The sequence below is a fragment of the Gallus gallus genome, unplaced genomic scaffold (assembly GCF_016699485.2).
Source record: "Gallus gallus isolate bGalGal1 unplaced genomic scaffold, bGalGal1.mat.broiler.GRCg7b scaffold_96, whole genome shotgun sequence".
Taxonomy (NCBI): domain Eukaryota; kingdom Metazoa; phylum Chordata; class Aves; order Galliformes; family Phasianidae; genus Gallus; species Gallus gallus.
This window is the reverse complement of record NW_024096048.1, coordinates 29,166-44,265: the sequence shown is the minus strand read 5'-3', so window position 1 is coordinate 44,265 and position 15,100 is coordinate 29,166. Positions and strand designations below refer to the sequence as shown.

Below are 15,100 nucleotides of genomic sequence, written 5' to 3'. Positions count from 1 at the left end.
TCAGACCATGGGCATCCCCAAGGGGGTCAGGCCCCACTTGCAGTTCCTGCTTTCTCCCCCCAGCTCTCTGCTTTTACCTGACTTGCTCTTCCACACCACCAATCCAACGACAGCAGCGCATGGGAATGTTTTCTCCTCCCCAGACAGGACGTGGCACAGCTGCCCCATGGCATCGCTGCCTGTATGGGAACTGCTGAGTCCCGGCCTGACCCAGCGATGGATCCCCTGGGAAAGGACCAGTCAGCTCTGGCAGCACAGGTGAAGGTGATGCAGTGGTGTGAGCAGGAGGGGTGGAGCCTGGCTGCATCTCTCCTGGAACCCATTGAAGGGCTGACTGCCAGTGAGGCAGGGTGTCTGCTTGGAGATCCTCCTGTGCAGTTTTTCCCCATAAGCTGAGGTGTTCTCAGATGACTGAGTGATCTTTTTCTCTTTGTCCCTTTTGCCTTTCCTCTCCTGTCTCATCCTTCCTCCTCTTTAATCTTCTTGATTGTACTGGTGCTCCTTAGCATCACTTCACCACAGCAGCCCCCCATAATATCACTGCTGCTTAGCACTGCCTCATACTGTTGCCACCCCTTATTGTCACAGCCCCATAGCAATGCTTCATGGCATTGCTTTCCCCATGGCATTGCTGCCTGTATGGGAACGGCTGAGTCCTGGCCTGACCCACTGACAGATAACCTGGAGAAAGGACCCGGTCAGCCATGTGTGAGAGGTACATTGTGTTTTTGCAGTGGAAATTTCCAGTATTTCTGTAGGTAGTGTAGGTTAAGATGATTTTCACAGAGAAAGCTGCTGAACAGAGTAAAGTTGAGACTGGGGCATTCTGATCTGGGTAGAATTGGCACAGACACCAGGTAAGGAAATTCTATAGGGTAGGGGAGAGCCTAGCACAGGACAGAAGGAGTGTGCAGACTGTTGGATATGTTGCCTCCTATCTCCCTAAAAGGTGCAGAACATACCCAAAGACATGGGTTGCTAACAGACATTGTATGGAAACATAACGGAGCAACAGCTTCGGACCATTGTGAGCCTGAGATGCTCAACCAATGAGTGCCAGGAGAGGCTTTGCCTGTGTTGGACCCAGGGGAGATAACGGAGTGGATTTCACTGATCAGGTGCGCAATTTCTGCCTTGGCAGTAGGGGGCGTGCGCCCGTTGTTGCAATCATGGACAAACTGCTCTTCACAGAGATCTCGGCCTGATTCGAAATTGTAGACCTGGAGCGTGTTTCTCACAAAGCTGCAAACATCAGCCCGAGCTCCAAGGTGGGCGAGGAGGGCCCAGGGAGCAAAGGGCTTCACCGTGGTGCTGGGCATAAAGGACGGAACGCTGCTTTCTGTGTGTGCTGCTGTATGCGGACAGCCGGCATTGCAGTGGTGAATAAAACCTGCTTTGATCAGAGATAGTGTCTGGATCAATTCCTTGGGTATAACCAACAGGTGCGGGTTCTCCTTTCCCCCCATGATGGCTCAGAGCCAAGCACAGCTGTGTGAGCTGGGCTCTGTACTGCGAAGGACCTCCCACCAACTGTGTGAACCAAACAAAATGAACTTTGAAAGATGTAGCATGACCACAGGAATGCTCTGTAGGCGTGGTTTGGCTTCCCAGACAGATCCTCTGCCTGCACACGCTGCTCAGCTGAATGGTACCAACACCATCTTTGGCTTCTCGCATGTCTTCACATGTCAAACTGCACTGAACTCCTTCCTGCTTCTCTTGCTCCTACATCTTTCCTTTTTTCCACTTTCCACTCCCCATTCTCTCTCCTTTTTCTCCCACCTTTCTAATCCTCCCGAGCCCCTCCTTCAGTCCTTTCTTCTATCCCCCCCATCCTAACTGTCCACCCCACAGCAGTCTGTGCAAACACCAATACTGAAGCACAAGGTTTCCACGCCTGCAGAAGGAGAACGACTGAACCATTCGTCAGAGCACAAAGCAGCACCAGAACCCCCAGCACACCAGAGGAGAAGGATCCCAACAAGGTAAGGCTGGGGATGGGGAACAAAAGAGCGGACTGGGTGGAAAAAAGGGAAACATAAAGAGGAAAACCACTTCTACGAACATCTGCCCTCCAGTTCTGACCCCCAGCTCCCAGAAGAGGATGTGCAGATATCGCTGCTGGAGTCCAATACTTCCACACCCGCTATGGGAGAAGGAGACCAACAGGAAACATTTTTAGAGCACCAAGCAGCACCGGAGCCTCTTGGGCAGAGTGGAGGACTCCAATGGGGTAATGGTGGGGACTGAGCAGGAAGGAGAGCATGGGGGAGAACAGGAGTAGAAGGATGTGCCCCCACCCGCTCGCTGCTTCCCAGGTTCCTCGTGCCATGGGATGGGAAGAAGGACATCCTGTGTGCAGCTCACTGCCGTGCATGCAGCGCTGGGAGCACTCATCCTCGTGCTGGTGGTGATATTGACCGGTGAGTGCCACCAAGCGTCCCCACGGTGAGAGGATGCCTCGGGTTTGGGTACAGAGCAGGGATTTGGGGTTTCCAGCACATGGATGCGCTCCCCAAGCACAGCCTTGCTCCCACGTGCTATGGGGCAGCCACGTGGTGCCCTACACCATGCTCTGCTCAACTTTTCTAACCGCCCCGGGCTGCACTGTGACGTGCTGTGGCCTCATCTCCCACCGCGGTCGGAGGGAGGTGAGAGAAATGCAGATGTCCTGCTCCTTGCCCCACATTTGTTCAATTCCTCATTTTCAGTGTGTTGGCGGGCCCCCATCCCACCTTTCCCAGGCTTTGCCCACGTGTGCCCCAACGCTTGGGTCGGATTCCAGGGGAAATGCTGTTATTTTTTGAAGGGGGAGAATGATTGGAACAGCAGCAGGGAGCACTGCAATGCCCACGGAGCTTCCCTGGCCACCATAGGCAGTGCGGAGGAGATGGTGAGATGGGGACACGAGCCCAAAGCTCTGGGGAAGGCACCAGGCTGGGGAGGGACAGCAGCACATTACTGCCCCCCACCCCTCCCGCATCCATCTGGGGGATGTCCTGAGATGTGCACCTCGGGGGCAGCTCTTGTGCCATGGAAGCACAAACAAGCTTCGTCCATGCAGCAGAAGGCAGCGCCTTGCAGCCTGCTGGAGCCTGAGATGTGGGTGGGACAGATGCTAAAACCTCCTGACATTCAACACTCTCTTCCTTTAAAGGATTTCATGATGCGCTTCCAGGGCCCGGCAAACTGTTGGATCGGGCTGCACAGGGAAGAAGAGGACGCCCAGTGGACATGGAGCGATGGCACAGCCTTCACCAACTGGTCAGTCTGTCTGTCCAGCTGTCCCAGCTATGACTACCCACAGGCTCTCTTTGGGATGGGGACCTTCTCCTGGTGCCACAGCCATGGTTTCACATAGGCTGCTTGGCTCAGGCTTGGTGCTCCACCATGAGCCCTTTCTGCCCTTCCTTCCCCAGGAGAGGCAGCCCCAGCTTTTCTCAGTGCATCGGGGCAGCTTTCCCATTCTCCTCCCTCTTGGGCACAGGTTTGAGCTGCGAGGTGGAGGCCGATGTGCGTACCTGAACGGGGACAGGATCAGCTCATACCTGTGCCACCTACACAAGCACTGGGTCTGCAGCAGAGCTGACCACTACGTCCTCTGGAAGCAAAAGGCGCACCCACAATGAGAGACCCCACCACCGTGTCAGGACCCGGTCAGCCATGTGACAGGTAGGTCGTGTTTTGCAGTGGAAATTTCCAGTATTTCTGAAGGTATTGTAGTTGCTTTTCACAGAAAAAGCTGCTGAACAGAGTAAAGTTGAGACTGGGGCATTCCGATCTGGGTAGAATTGGCACAGGCACCAGGTAAGGAAATTCTATAGGGTAGGGGAGAGCCAAGCACAGGACAGAAGGAGTGTGCAGATTGTTGAAAATGTTGTCCTCCTATCTCCTTAAAAAGTACAGAAAATACCCAAAGACAATGGGTTGCTAACAGACGTTGTATGGAAACATAATGGAGCAACAGCTTCGGACCATTGTGAGCCTGAGATGCTCAACCAATGAGTGCCAGGAGAGGCTTTGCCTGTGTCGGACCCAGGGGAGATAACGGAGTGGATTTCACTGATCAGGAGCGCAATTTCTGCCTTGGCAGTAGGGGGCGTGCGCCCGTTGTTGCAATCATGGACAAACTGCTCTTCACAGAGATCTCGGCCTGATTCGAAATTGTAGACCCGGAGCGTGTTTCTCACAAAGCTGCAAACATCAGCCCGAGCTCCAAGGTGGGCGAGGAGGGCCCAGGGAGCAAAGGGCTTCACCGTGGTGCTGGGCATAAGAGACATAACACTGCTTTCTGTGTGTGCTGCTGCATGCAGGACAGCCGGCATTGCAGTGGTGAGTAAAACTGGCTTTGATCAGAGATAGTGTCCTGATCAACTACTTGTTTATCACCAACGGATGTGGGTTCTGCTCTCCTCCTGTAACTGCTCAGAGCCGAGCACAGCTGTGTGAGCTGGGCTCTGTACTGCGAAGGACCTCCCACCAACCGTCTGAACCACCGCTGCTGTTTCCAGCAGGAAATTAGAAAGATGCAGCATGACCACAGGAACGTTCTGTCAGCGTGGTTTGGCTTCCCCAGACAGATCCTCTGCCTGCACACGCTGTTCAGCTGAATGGTACCAACACCATCTTTGGCTTCTCACGTCTTCACATTTCCACTGCACTGAACTCCTTCCTGCTCCTCTCTCTTTCCTTCTTTCCTTCTTTCCACTCCCCTTTCTCTCTCCTTTTTCTCCCCCCTTTCTAATCCTCCCGAGCCCTTCCTTCAGTCCTTTCTTCTATCCCCCCCATCCTAACTGTCCACCCCACAGCAGTCTGTGCAAATACCAATACTGAAGCACAAGGTTTCCACGCCTGCAGAGGGAGAACGACTGAACCATTTCTCAGAGCACAAAGCAGCACCAGAACCCACAGCACACCAGAGGAGAAGGATCCCAACAAGGTAAGGCTGGGGATGGGGAGCAAAAGATTGGAATGGGAGGAAAAAAGAGAAACAAAAAAAGGAAAACCACTTCTACGAACATCTGCCCTCCAGTTCTGACCCCCAGCTCCCAGAAGAGGATGTACAGATATTGCTGCTGGAGTCCAATACTTCCACACCCGCTATGGGAGAAGGAGACCAACAGGAAACATTTTCAGAGCACCAAGCAGCACCAGAGCCCCTTGGGCAGAGTGGAGGACACCAATGGGGTAATGGTGGGGACTGAGCAGGAAGGAGAGCATGGGGGGGAACAGGAGTAGAAGGATGTGCCCCCACCCGCTCGCTGCTTCCCAGGTTCCTGGTGCCATGGGATGGGAAGAAGGAGATCCTGTGTGCAGCTCATTGCCGTGCATGCAGCGCTGGGAGCACTCATCCTCATGCTGGTGGTGCTGGTGATATCGACCGGTGAGTGCCACCAAGCGTCCCCACGGTGAGAGGATGCCTCAGGTTTGGGTACAGAGCAGGGAATTGGGGTTTCCAGCACATGGATGCGCTCCCCAAGCACAGCCCTGCTCCCACGTGCTCTGGGGCAGCCACGTGGTGCCCTAGACCACGCTCTGCTCAACTTTTCTAACCGCCCCCGGGCTGCACTGTGACGTGCTGCGGCCTCATCTCCCACCACGGTTGGAGGGAGGTGAGAGAAATGCAGATGTCCTGCTCCTTGCCCACATTTGTTCAATTCCTCATTTTCAGTGTGTCGGCGGGCCCCCATCCCACCTTTCTCAGCCTTTGGCCACGCATGCCCCAACGCCTGGGTCGGATTCCAGGGAAATGCTATTATTTATCAAAGGAGGAGAATGATTGGAACAGCAGCAGGGAGCACTGCAGTGCCCACGGAGCTTCCCTGGCCACCATAGGCAGTGCGGAGGAGATGGTGAGATGGGGACATGAGCCCAAAGCTCTGGGGAAGGCACCAGGCTGGGGAGACGTTACTGCCCCCCACCCCTCCCGCATCCATCTGGGGGACATCCCGAGATGTGCACCTCCGGGGGCAGCTCTTGTGCCATGGAAGCCCAAACAAGCTTCTTCCATGCAGCAGAACGCAGCACCTTGCAGCCTGCTGGAGCCTGAGATGTGGGTGGGACAGATGCTAAAACCTCCTGACATTCAACACTCTCTTCCTTTAAAGGATTTCATGATGCGCTTCCAGGGCCCGGCAAACTGTTGGATCGGGCTGCACAGGGAAGAAGAGGACGCCCAGTGGACATGGAGCGATGGCACAGCCTTCACCAACTGGTCAGTCTGTCTGTCCAGCTGTCCAGGCCATGACTTCCCACAGGCTCTCTTTGGGATGGGGACCTTCTCCTGGTGCCACAGCCGAGGTTTACCGTGGCCCGCCAGGCTCAGGCTTGGTGCTCCACCATGAGCCCTTTCTGTCCTTCCTTCCCCAGGAGAGGCAGCCCCAGCTTTTCTCAGCAGATTGGGGCACCTTTCCCATTCTCCTCCCTCTTGGGCACAGGTTTGAGCTGCGAGGTGGAGGCCGATGTGCGTACCTGAACGGGGACAGGATCAGCTCATCCCTGTGCCACCTACACAAGCACTGGGTCTGCAGCAGAGCTGACCACTATGTCCTCTGGAAGCAAAAGGCGCACCCACAATGAGAGACCCCACCACCGTGTCAGGACATGGTCAGCCATGTGACAGGTAGGTCGTGTTTTTGCAGTGGAAATTTCCAGTATTTCTGAAGGTATTGTAGTTGCTTTTCACAGAAAAAGCTGCTGAACAGAGTAAAGTTGAGACTGGGGCATTCCGATCTGGGTAGAATTGGCACAGGCACCAGGTAAGGAAATTCTATAGGGTAGGGGAGAGCCAAGCACAGGACAGAAGGAGTGTGCAGATTGTTGAAAATGTTGTCCTCCTATCTCCTTAAAAGGTACAGAAAATACCCAAAGACAATGGGTTGCTAACAGACGTTGTATGGAAACATAATGGAGCAACAGCTTCGGACCATTGTGAGCCTGAGATGCTCAACCAATGAGTGCCAGGAGAGGCTTTGCCTGTGTCGGACCCAGGGGAGATAACGGAGTGGATTTCACTGATCAGGAGCGCAATTTCTGCCTTGGCAGTAGGGGGCGTGCGCCCGTTGTTGCAATCATGGACAAACTGCTCTTCACAGAGATCTCGGCCTGATTCGAAATTGTAGACCTGGAGCGTGTTTCTCACAAAGCTGCAAACATCAGCCCGAGCTCCAAGGTGGGCGAGGAGGGCCCAGGGAGCAAAGGGCTTCACCGTGGTGCTGGGCATAAAAGACCTAACGCTGCTTTCTGAGTGTGCTGCTGCATGCGGGACAGCCGGCATTGCAGTGGTGAATAAAGCCTGCTTCGATCAGAGATAGTGTCTGGATCAATTCCTTGGGTATAACCAACAGGTGCGGGTTCTCCTTTCCCCCCATGATGGCTCAGAGCCAAGCACAGCTGTGTGGGTTGGGCTCTGTACTGCGAAGGACCTCCCACAACCGTCTGAACCAACCGCTGCTGTTTCCAGCGGGCAATTAGAAAGATACAGCATGACCACAGGAACGTTCTGTCAGCGTGGTTTGGCTTCCCCAGACAGATCCTCTGCCTGCACACGCTGCTCAGCTGAATGGTACCAACACCATCTTCTCATGTCTTCACATTTGACACTGCACTGAACTCCTTCCTGCTTCTCTTGCTCCTCCATCTTGCCTTCTTTCCACTTTCCTCTCCCCGTTCTCTCTCCTTTTTCTCCACCCTTTCTAATCCTCCCGAGCCCCTCCTTCAGTCCTTCCTTCTATCCCCCCCCCATCCTAACTGTCCTCCCCACAGCAGTCTGTGCAAATACCAGTACTGAAGCACAAGGTTTCCACGCCTGCAGAGGGAGAATGACTGAACCATTTCTCAGAGCACAAAGCAGCACCAGAACCCCCAGCACACCAGAGGAGAAGGATCCCAACAGGGTAAGGCTGGGGATGGAGAGCAAAAGAGTGGAATGGGTGGAAAAAAGGGAAACATAAAGAGGAAAACCACTTCTACCAACATCTGCCCTCCAGTTCTGACCCCCAGCTCCCAGAAGAGGATGTGCAGATATCGCTGCTGGAGTCCAATACTTCCACACCCGCTATGGGAGAAGGAGACCAACAGGAAACATTTTCAGAGCACAAAGCAGTAACAGAGCCCCTTGGGCAGAGTGGAGAAGGAGACCAATGGGGTAATGGTGGGGACTGAGCAGGAAGGAGCATGGGGGAGAACAGGAGTAGAAGGGCGTGTCCCCACCCGCTCGCTGCTTCCCAGGTTCCTGGTGCCATGTGACAGGAAGGAGGAGATCCCGTGTGCAGCTCATTGCTGCGTGTGCAGCACTGGGAGCCCTCATCCTCGTGCTGCTGGTGATATCGACCGGTGAGTGGCAAGAAGTATCCCCACGGTGAGAGGGTGCCTCAGGTTTGGGTACAGAGCAGGGATTTGGGGTTTCCAGCACATGGATGCGCTCCCCAAGCACAGCCCTGCTCCCACGTGCTCTGGGGCAGCCATTCGGTGCCCTGCACCACACTCTGCTCAACCTTCCCAACCTCTGCAACCGCACCCGGGGCTGCAGCACGTCACAGTGCAGCCCATCCCCCACCTCTGTTGGAGGGAGGTGAGAGAAATGCAGATTTCCTGCCCTTTGCCTCACATTTGTCCAATTCCTCATTTCAGCATGTCGGCAGGTCCCTGTGCCACCTTTCCCAGACTTTGCCCATGTGTGCCCCAACGCCTGGGTCGGATTCCAGGGGAAATGCTATTATTTTTCCAAGGAGGAGAATGATTGGAACAGCAGCAGGGAGCACTGCAATGCCCACGGAGCTTCCCTGGCCACCATAGGCAGTGCGGAGGAGATGGTGAGATGGGGACACGAGCCCAAAGCTCTGGGGAAGGTACCAGGCTGGGGAGGGACAGCAGCACATTACTGCCCCTAACCCCTCCCTCATCCATCTGGGGGACATCCCGAGATGTGCACCTCTGGGGGCAGCTCTTGTGCCATGGAAGCACAAACAAGCTTCTTCCATGCAGCAGAATGCAGCGCCTTGCAGCCTGCTGGAGCCTGAGATGTGGGTGGGACAGATGCTGAAACCTCCTGACATTCAACACTCTCTTCCTTTAAAGGATTTCATGATGCGCTTCCAGGGCCCGGCAAACTGTTGGATCGGGCTGCACAGGGAAGAAGAGGATGCCCAGTGGACGTGGAGCGATGGCACAGCCTTCACCAACTGGTCAGTCTGTCTGTCCAGCTGTCCAGGCCATGACTTCCCATGGGCTCTCTTTGAGATGGGGACCTTCTCCTGGTGCCACAGCCATGGTTTCCCATAGGCTGCTTGGCTCAGCTTGTTGCTCCACCATGAGCCCTTTCTGCCCTTCCTTCCCCAGGAGAGGCAGCCCCAGCTTTTCTCAGCAGATTGGGGCACCTTTCCCATTCTCCTCCCTCTTGGGCACAGGTTTGAGCTGCGAGGTGGAGGCCGATGTGCGTACCTGAACAGGGACAGGATCAGCTCATCCCTGTGCCACCTACACAAGCACTGGGTCTGCAGCAGAGCTGACCACTATGTCCTCTGGAAGCAAAATGCACACCCACAATGAGAGACCCCACCACCGTGTCAGGACCCGGTCAGCCGTGTGACAGGTAGGTTGTGTTTTTACAGCGGAAATTTCCAGTATCTCTGTATGTAGTGTAGGTGAAGTTGCTTTTCACAGAAAAAGCTGCTGAACAGAGTAAAGTTGAGACTGGGGCATTCCCTCCTGGGTAGAATTGGCACAGGCACCAGGTAAGGAAATTCTATAGGGTAGGGGAGAGCCTAGCACAGGACAGAAGGAGTGTGCAGACTGTTGGAAATGTTGTCCTCCTATCTCCTTAAAAAGTACAGAACATACACAAAGACAATGGGTTGCTAACAGACGTTGTATGGAAACATAATGCAGCAACAGCTTCGGATCACTGTGAGCCTGAGATGCTCAACCAATGAGTGCCAGGAGAGGCTTTGCCTGTGTTGGACCCAGGGGAGAAAACGGAGTGGATTTCACTGATCAGGAGCGCAATTTCTCCCTTGGCAGTAGGGGGCGTGCGCCCGTTGTTGCAATCATGGACAAACTGCTCTTCACAGAGATCTCGGCCTGAATCGAAATTGTAGACCTGGAGCGTGTTTCTCACAAAGCTGCAAACATCAGCCCGAGCTCCAAGGTGGGCGAGGAGGGCCCAGGGAGCAAAGGGCTTCACCGTGGTGCTGGGCATAAAGACCTAACGCTGCTTTCTGTGTGTGCTGCTGCTTGCGGGACAGCCGGCATTGAAACCGTGAATAAATGTAGCATGTAGCATGACCACAGAAATGCTCTGTAGGTGTGGTTTGGCTTCCCCAGACAGATCCTCTGCCTGCACACGCTGCTCAGCTGAATGGTACCAACACCGCCTTTGGCTTCTCACGTCTTCACATTTCACACTGCACTGAGCTCCTTCCTGCTTCTCTTGCTCCTCTCTCTTTCCTTCCTTCCACTTTCCTCTCCCCGTTCTCTCTCCTTTTTCTCCCACCTTTCTAATCCTCCCGAGCCCCTCCTTCAGTCCTTTCTTCTATCCCCCCCATCCTAACTGTCCACCCCACAGCAGTCTGTGCAAACACCAATACTGAAGCACAAGGTTTCCACGCCTGCAGAGGGAGAACGACTGAACCATTTCTCAGAGCACAAAGCAGCACCAGAACCCCCAGCACACCAGAGGAGAAGGATCCCAACAAGGTAAGGCTGGGGATGGGGAACAAAAGAGTGGAATGGGTGGAAAAAAGAGAAACAAAAAGAGGAAAACCACTTCTACCAATGTCTGCCTTCCAGTTCTGATCCCCAGCTCCCAGAAGAGGATGTGCACATATTGGTGCTGGAGTCCAATACTTCCACACCCGCTATGGGAGAAGGAGACCAACAGGAAACATTTTAGAGCACAAAGCAGCAACAGAGCCCCTTGGGCAGAGTGGGGAAAACCCCAATGGGGTAATGGTGGGGACTGAGCAGGAAGGAGGGCATGGGGGGGAACAGGAGTAGAAGGGCGTGTCCCCACCCACTCTCTGCCCCCCAAGCTCCTGGTGCCATGGGGTGGGAAGGAGGAGATCCCGTGTGCAGCTCATTGCTGCGTGTGCAGCACTGGGAGCCCTCATCCTCGTGCTGGTGGTGATATCGACCGGTGAGTGCCACCAAGCATCCCCATGGTGAGGATGCCTCAGGTTTGGGTACAGAGCAGGGATTTGGGGTTTCCAGCACATGGATACGCTCCGCAAGCACAGCCCTGCTCCCATGTGCTCTGGGGCAGCCACGTGGTGCCCTACACCACACTCTGCTCAACCTTCCCAACCTCTGCAACCGCACCCGGGGCTGCAGCACGTCACAGTGCAGCCCATATCCCACCTCTGTTGGAGGGAGGTGAGAGAAATGCAGATTTCCCACCCTTTGCCCCACATTTGTCCAATTCCTCTTTTCAGTGTGTTGGCGGGCCCCATCCCACCTTTCCCAGCCTTTGCCCACGTGTGCCCCAACGCCTGGGTCGGATTCCAGGGGAAATGCTATTATTTATCGAAGGAGGAGAATGATTGGAACAGCAGCAGGGAGCACTGCAATGCCCACGGAGCTTCCCTGGCCACCATAGGCAGTGCGGAGGAGATGGTGAGATGGGGACATGAGCCCAAAGCTCTGGGGAAGGCACCAGGCTGGGGAGGGACAGCAGCACGTTACTGCCCCACCCCCTCCCGCATCCACCTGGGGGACATCCCGAGATGTGCACCTCCGGGGGCAGCTCTTGTGCCATGGAAGCACAAACAAGCTTCTTCCATGCAGCAGAATGCAGCGCCTTGCAGCCTGCTGGAGCCTGAGATGTGGGTGGGACAGATGCTAAAACCTCCTAACATTCAACACTCTCTTCCTTTAAAGGATTTCATGATGCGCTTCCAGGGCCTGGCAAACTGCAGGATTGGGCTTCACAGGGAAGAAGAGGACGCCCAGTGGATGTGGAGCGATGTCACAGCCTTCACCAACTGGTCAGTCTGTCTGTCCAGCTGCCACGACTTCCCACGGGCTCTCTTTGAGATGGGGATCTTCTCCTGGTGCCACAGCCGTGGTTTCGCATAGGCTGCTTGGCTCAGGCTTGGTGCTCCACCATGAGCCCTTTCCTGCCCTCCTTCCCCAGAAGAGGCAGCCCCAGCTTTTCTCAGCATTGGGGCACCTTTCCCATTCTCCTCCCTCTTGGGCACAGGTTTGAGCTGCGAGGTGGAGGCCGATGTGCGTACCTGAACGGGGACAGGATCAGCTCATCCCTGTGCCACCTACACAAGCACTGGGTCTGCAGCAGAGCTGACCACTACGTCCTCTGGAAGCAAAAGGTGCACCCACAATGAGAGATCCCATCACCACCAACCTTGTGCCAGTGCTGCTGTTGTATTACAGTGTATTATCTTGCAGCCCGATGTCCTTTCTAGTCAATTACTTTGTTTCTGTTCAGATCGTTGCTGCCGTGTTGTTTTTGGGCCCATCTCGCTATCCTTTTCCCTGTTCCCCTTTTCTGGGGTGCAGATCTGTGGGTCCCTCTGCCCTGCTACTCACGGAACCGGGCCGAACCAGCCCATAAACCACTGACATTGTGGATGAGGTGCTACGAGATGAGGCTGAGGAGCTCAGCGGTGGTGGTGGTGATAGGAGGACAGTTGGACGGGATGATCCTGTAGGTCCTTTCCAGCCCTGTGCCTCTATGATTCTGTCATCATTCTGAGCCAGTCTCTGTGTCCGGGCCGTATTGTTTCAGGCACGCTCTGACCTCACTGCACAGAGGTGCTCTCTGAAATGCACGGCTGCATCTCTAGTGCTATTGGCTTTCTTAAAGCCATTCTCCTCTGCAATTCCCTGCAGTTTACAAAGAACCATAGAATGGTTTTGGGTTGGAAGGGACCTTTCAGACCATTCACTTCCATCCCCGGCTGGAGGCAGGGACACCTCCCACCACACCAGGCTGCTCACAGGGCGGGGCATCCACAACCTGCTCCACTGTCTAAATCCACCCTCTTCCACTCTAAAGCCATTTCCCCTCCTCCTGTCGCTCCACGCCCTTACAAAACAGCCCATCCCAGCTTTCCTGGAGGCCCCCCTTCAGGTACAGCCCATGACTTCGGGTACGCTTAGCTGGGCAGCAATGGAAGCTGCTGGCAGCTCACCCAGTGCCTCCGTGCAGAAGAGGCCCTCTGCACAGCCACAACCTTCCCGGGATCTGCACTGGCCAATACCTTCAGGGAGTCACACGCCTTCGGGACTCCTTCGATTTCTTTCTCTGCCCATCCTGCCAAGCCGCTGCCCATCGTAAAGACGCGGAGTTTGCAGTAAGCAAAGCGTGCTCTATTGCAGCCGCTGCCATCGCTTCCCGCAGCGCTGTGGGACGGGACGGGACGGGAGTGCTGCCCCAGGCACGGAAGCACCGCCATTCTTTCTCCATCAGCCCCCCTCCCCTTCCACGCCCGTCCACACTGCGCTTCCGCTCCAGGCCGGATGTGATGTCATCACCGGGCGCCGCGGCGGGCCGTGAAGGCGTCCCACAGCGGAGCGCCGGGCTCGTTCCCCGCCGTGTCCCCTGCGCTTCCTGCGCTGCTTCACGGCCTGCGGACGCACCGGGCCGCGTTTCCCGCGGTTGCTGCCCGCTGTCCCCGTGGGCGAAGCGCCGCCCGGCCGACGGCTGAGATCCTCTCCCGTGTCTCGCGGTTCCCGCGGGACGGTCGCCGTTTTGCCGTCGGCCGCCTCGGCCTCTTCGTGCCCCAATGGGAGCTGCCGAGGTCCCGGCTTGACCCAGCGATGGAGCACCTGGGAAAGGAAGCGGGCAGCCCTGGCGGCACAGCTGGAGGCGGTGCAGCGGTGTGAGCGGGAGGGGCGGAGCCTGCCCGCACTGCTCTGAGACCTCATGGAAGGGCTGAGAGCGGCTGGGAAGGCTCTGTGCGTGGCAGATCCCTCCCTGGGGGGTATCTCCCCGTGAGCCGAGATGTTCGCAGACCGCTGAGCGTTCCTTTCCTGTTTGTCCCTTTGCCATCTCCTCTCCTGTATCGCCTTTCCACCGTGCTGTTCTTTCCCACTGTGACGGCCGCCCCAAAGCAGCACCGCCCCATAGCAGCACCGCCCCAAAGCAGCAACCGTCCCAAAGCAGCACCGCCCCATAGCAGCACCGCCCCAAAGCCTCACCGCCCCATAGCAGCACCGCCCCCAAAGCCTCACCGCCCCATAGCAGCACCGCCCCAAAGCCTCACCGCCCCATAGCAGCACGCCCCAAAGCCTCACTGCCCCATAGCAGCACCGCCCCAAAGCCTCACTGCCCCATAGCAGCACTGCCCCATAGCATCACTGCCCCCATAGCAGCACTGCCCCAAAGCCCTCACTGCCCCGTAGCTTGCACCACTCCATTGTGTCTCTACCCCATAACGTTGCCCAGTAGTGTCACTGCCCAAGTAGCCATCGCTGCCTGCATGGGAACTGCTGAGTCCCAGCCTGACCCTCTCATGGATCACCTGGGAAAGGACACGCTCAGCACTGGCAGCGAGAGGTGAAGTGCGATGCAGCTGTGCAGCAGGAAGGGTTTGAGCCTGGCTGCACTCCTCTTAGAACCCCATAGAAGAGCTGACAGCCACTGGGTGAGGATTTCTGGTTGGGGATCCCTCCTTGGCGGAGTTTCCCCTGCGATCGTGGAGTGTTTCTGAAAGGGTGAGCAATCTGCTTCCCTTCCTCTATTGCACCTCCTGTCTGTGTGATTGAAATTGACAGCAAACAAAAACGCTTCAGTTCTCTCTTGGGATACGGTATAGTCGCTTCTTATTCTTTCTTTGTTTCATACATGGGAAAGCAGGGGTCAAACTCCCCCTGTTTTCCCAAAGTTTCCTGTGGTACAGAACTTCAGGATGTTGTTTTTAGGGTCTTGATTGAAAACAGCACAGAAGAGAAGGGGTTTGGACTGGATGATCTTGTAGGTCTTCTCCAACCCTGGTCCATTCTATGATTCTATCAAGTGATCAGCAGGACATTGGAGAGGTGATTTTGTCTTTATTTTCCTGGCTGTAAAAATGCTGTTATTTGGCCCCTCTCCAGCACACACACAACGTGCACTTGAGGTCTCCCGTGCCTGGAAAGAGTT

The 15,100-nt window shown here is 55.6% G+C and overlaps 2 protein-coding genes and 1 pseudogene across 14 annotated transcripts; all 3 read left to right on the top strand.

The window, feature by feature from the left end:
* Positions 1-1,622: 1,622 nt before the first annotated feature.
* LOC769366 (C-type lectin domain family 2 member D2-like) lies at positions 1,623-3,672 on the top strand. Of its 6 annotated transcripts, none has more exons than XM_040657277.2 (7): positions 1,623-1,648; positions 1,904-1,985; positions 2,079-2,233; positions 2,319-2,423; positions 2,712-2,893; positions 3,158-3,264; positions 3,488-3,672. In XM_040657277.2, exons 3-7 carry the CDS (start codon positions 2,149-2,151, stop codon positions 3,627-3,629), a joined length of 621 nt encoding a protein of 206 aa, XP_040513211.1. In that variant the 5' UTR covers positions 1,623-1,648; positions 1,904-1,985; positions 2,079-2,148; the 3' UTR covers positions 3,630-3,672. The 6 variants fall into 6 exon arrangements, with proteins under 6 accessions (XP_040513211.1, XP_040513210.1, XP_015150592.2 ...); XM_040657276.2 differs by having other exon boundaries at positions 1,858-1,985; XM_015295106.4 differs by having other exon boundaries at positions 1,855-1,985.
* An 878-nt stretch (positions 3,673-4,550) lies between these two features.
* Positions 4,551-7,308, top strand: LOC112531181 (annotated as a pseudogene).
* Positions 7,309-7,503: 195 nt separating this feature from the next.
* On the top strand, positions 7,504-12,441 carry LOC121106435 (C-type lectin domain family 2 member B-like). 8 transcript variants are annotated; one of them, XM_040657284.2, is made up of 12 exons: positions 7,504-7,564; positions 7,765-7,895; positions 7,989-8,146; positions 8,230-8,334; positions 8,632-8,813; positions 9,079-9,185; positions 9,408-9,592; positions 10,071-10,360; positions 10,614-10,695; positions 10,789-11,610; positions 11,875-11,981; positions 12,197-12,441. In XM_040657284.2, the coding sequence occupies exons 3-7, from the start codon at positions 8,059-8,061 to the stop codon at positions 9,547-9,549; spliced, it is 624 nt and encodes a 207-aa protein (XP_040513218.1). In that variant the 5' UTR covers positions 7,504-7,564; positions 7,765-7,895; positions 7,989-8,058; the 3' UTR covers positions 9,550-9,592; positions 10,071-10,360; positions 10,614-10,695; positions 10,789-11,610; positions 11,875-11,981; positions 12,197-12,441. The 8 variants fall into 8 exon arrangements, with proteins under 8 accessions (XP_040513218.1, XP_040513215.1, XP_040513216.1 ...); XM_040657281.2 differs by having other exon boundaries at positions 10,071-10,695; XM_040657282.2 differs by lacking the exon at positions 10,789-11,610 and having other exon boundaries at positions 10,071-10,695.
* The last annotated feature ends 2,659 nt before the right edge of the window (positions 12,442-15,100 follow it).

Coding starts and splice junctions, on each gene's coding strand:
- LOC769366 (XM_015295106.4), top strand. Junction 2,424..2,711: donor GCTGGTGGTGATATTGACCG/GTGAGTGCCACC, acceptor CCTCATTTTCAG/TGTGTTGGCGGGCCCCCATC. Junction 3,265..3,487: donor GGCACAGCCTTCACCAACTG/GTCAGTCTGTCT, acceptor TCTTGGGCACAG/GTTTGAGCTGCGAGGTGGAG.
- LOC121106435 (XM_046906221.1), top strand. CDS start 11,212: ATGGATACGCTCCGCAAGCACAGCCCTGCTCCCATGTGCTCTGGGGCA. Junction 11,611..11,874: donor TAGGCAGTGCGGAGGAGATG/GTGAGATGGGGA, acceptor CTTCCTTTAAAG/GATTTCATGATGCGCTTCCA. Junction 11,982..12,196: donor GTCACAGCCTTCACCAACTG/GTCAGTCTGTCT, acceptor TCTTGGGCACAG/GTTTGAGCTGCGAGGTGGAG.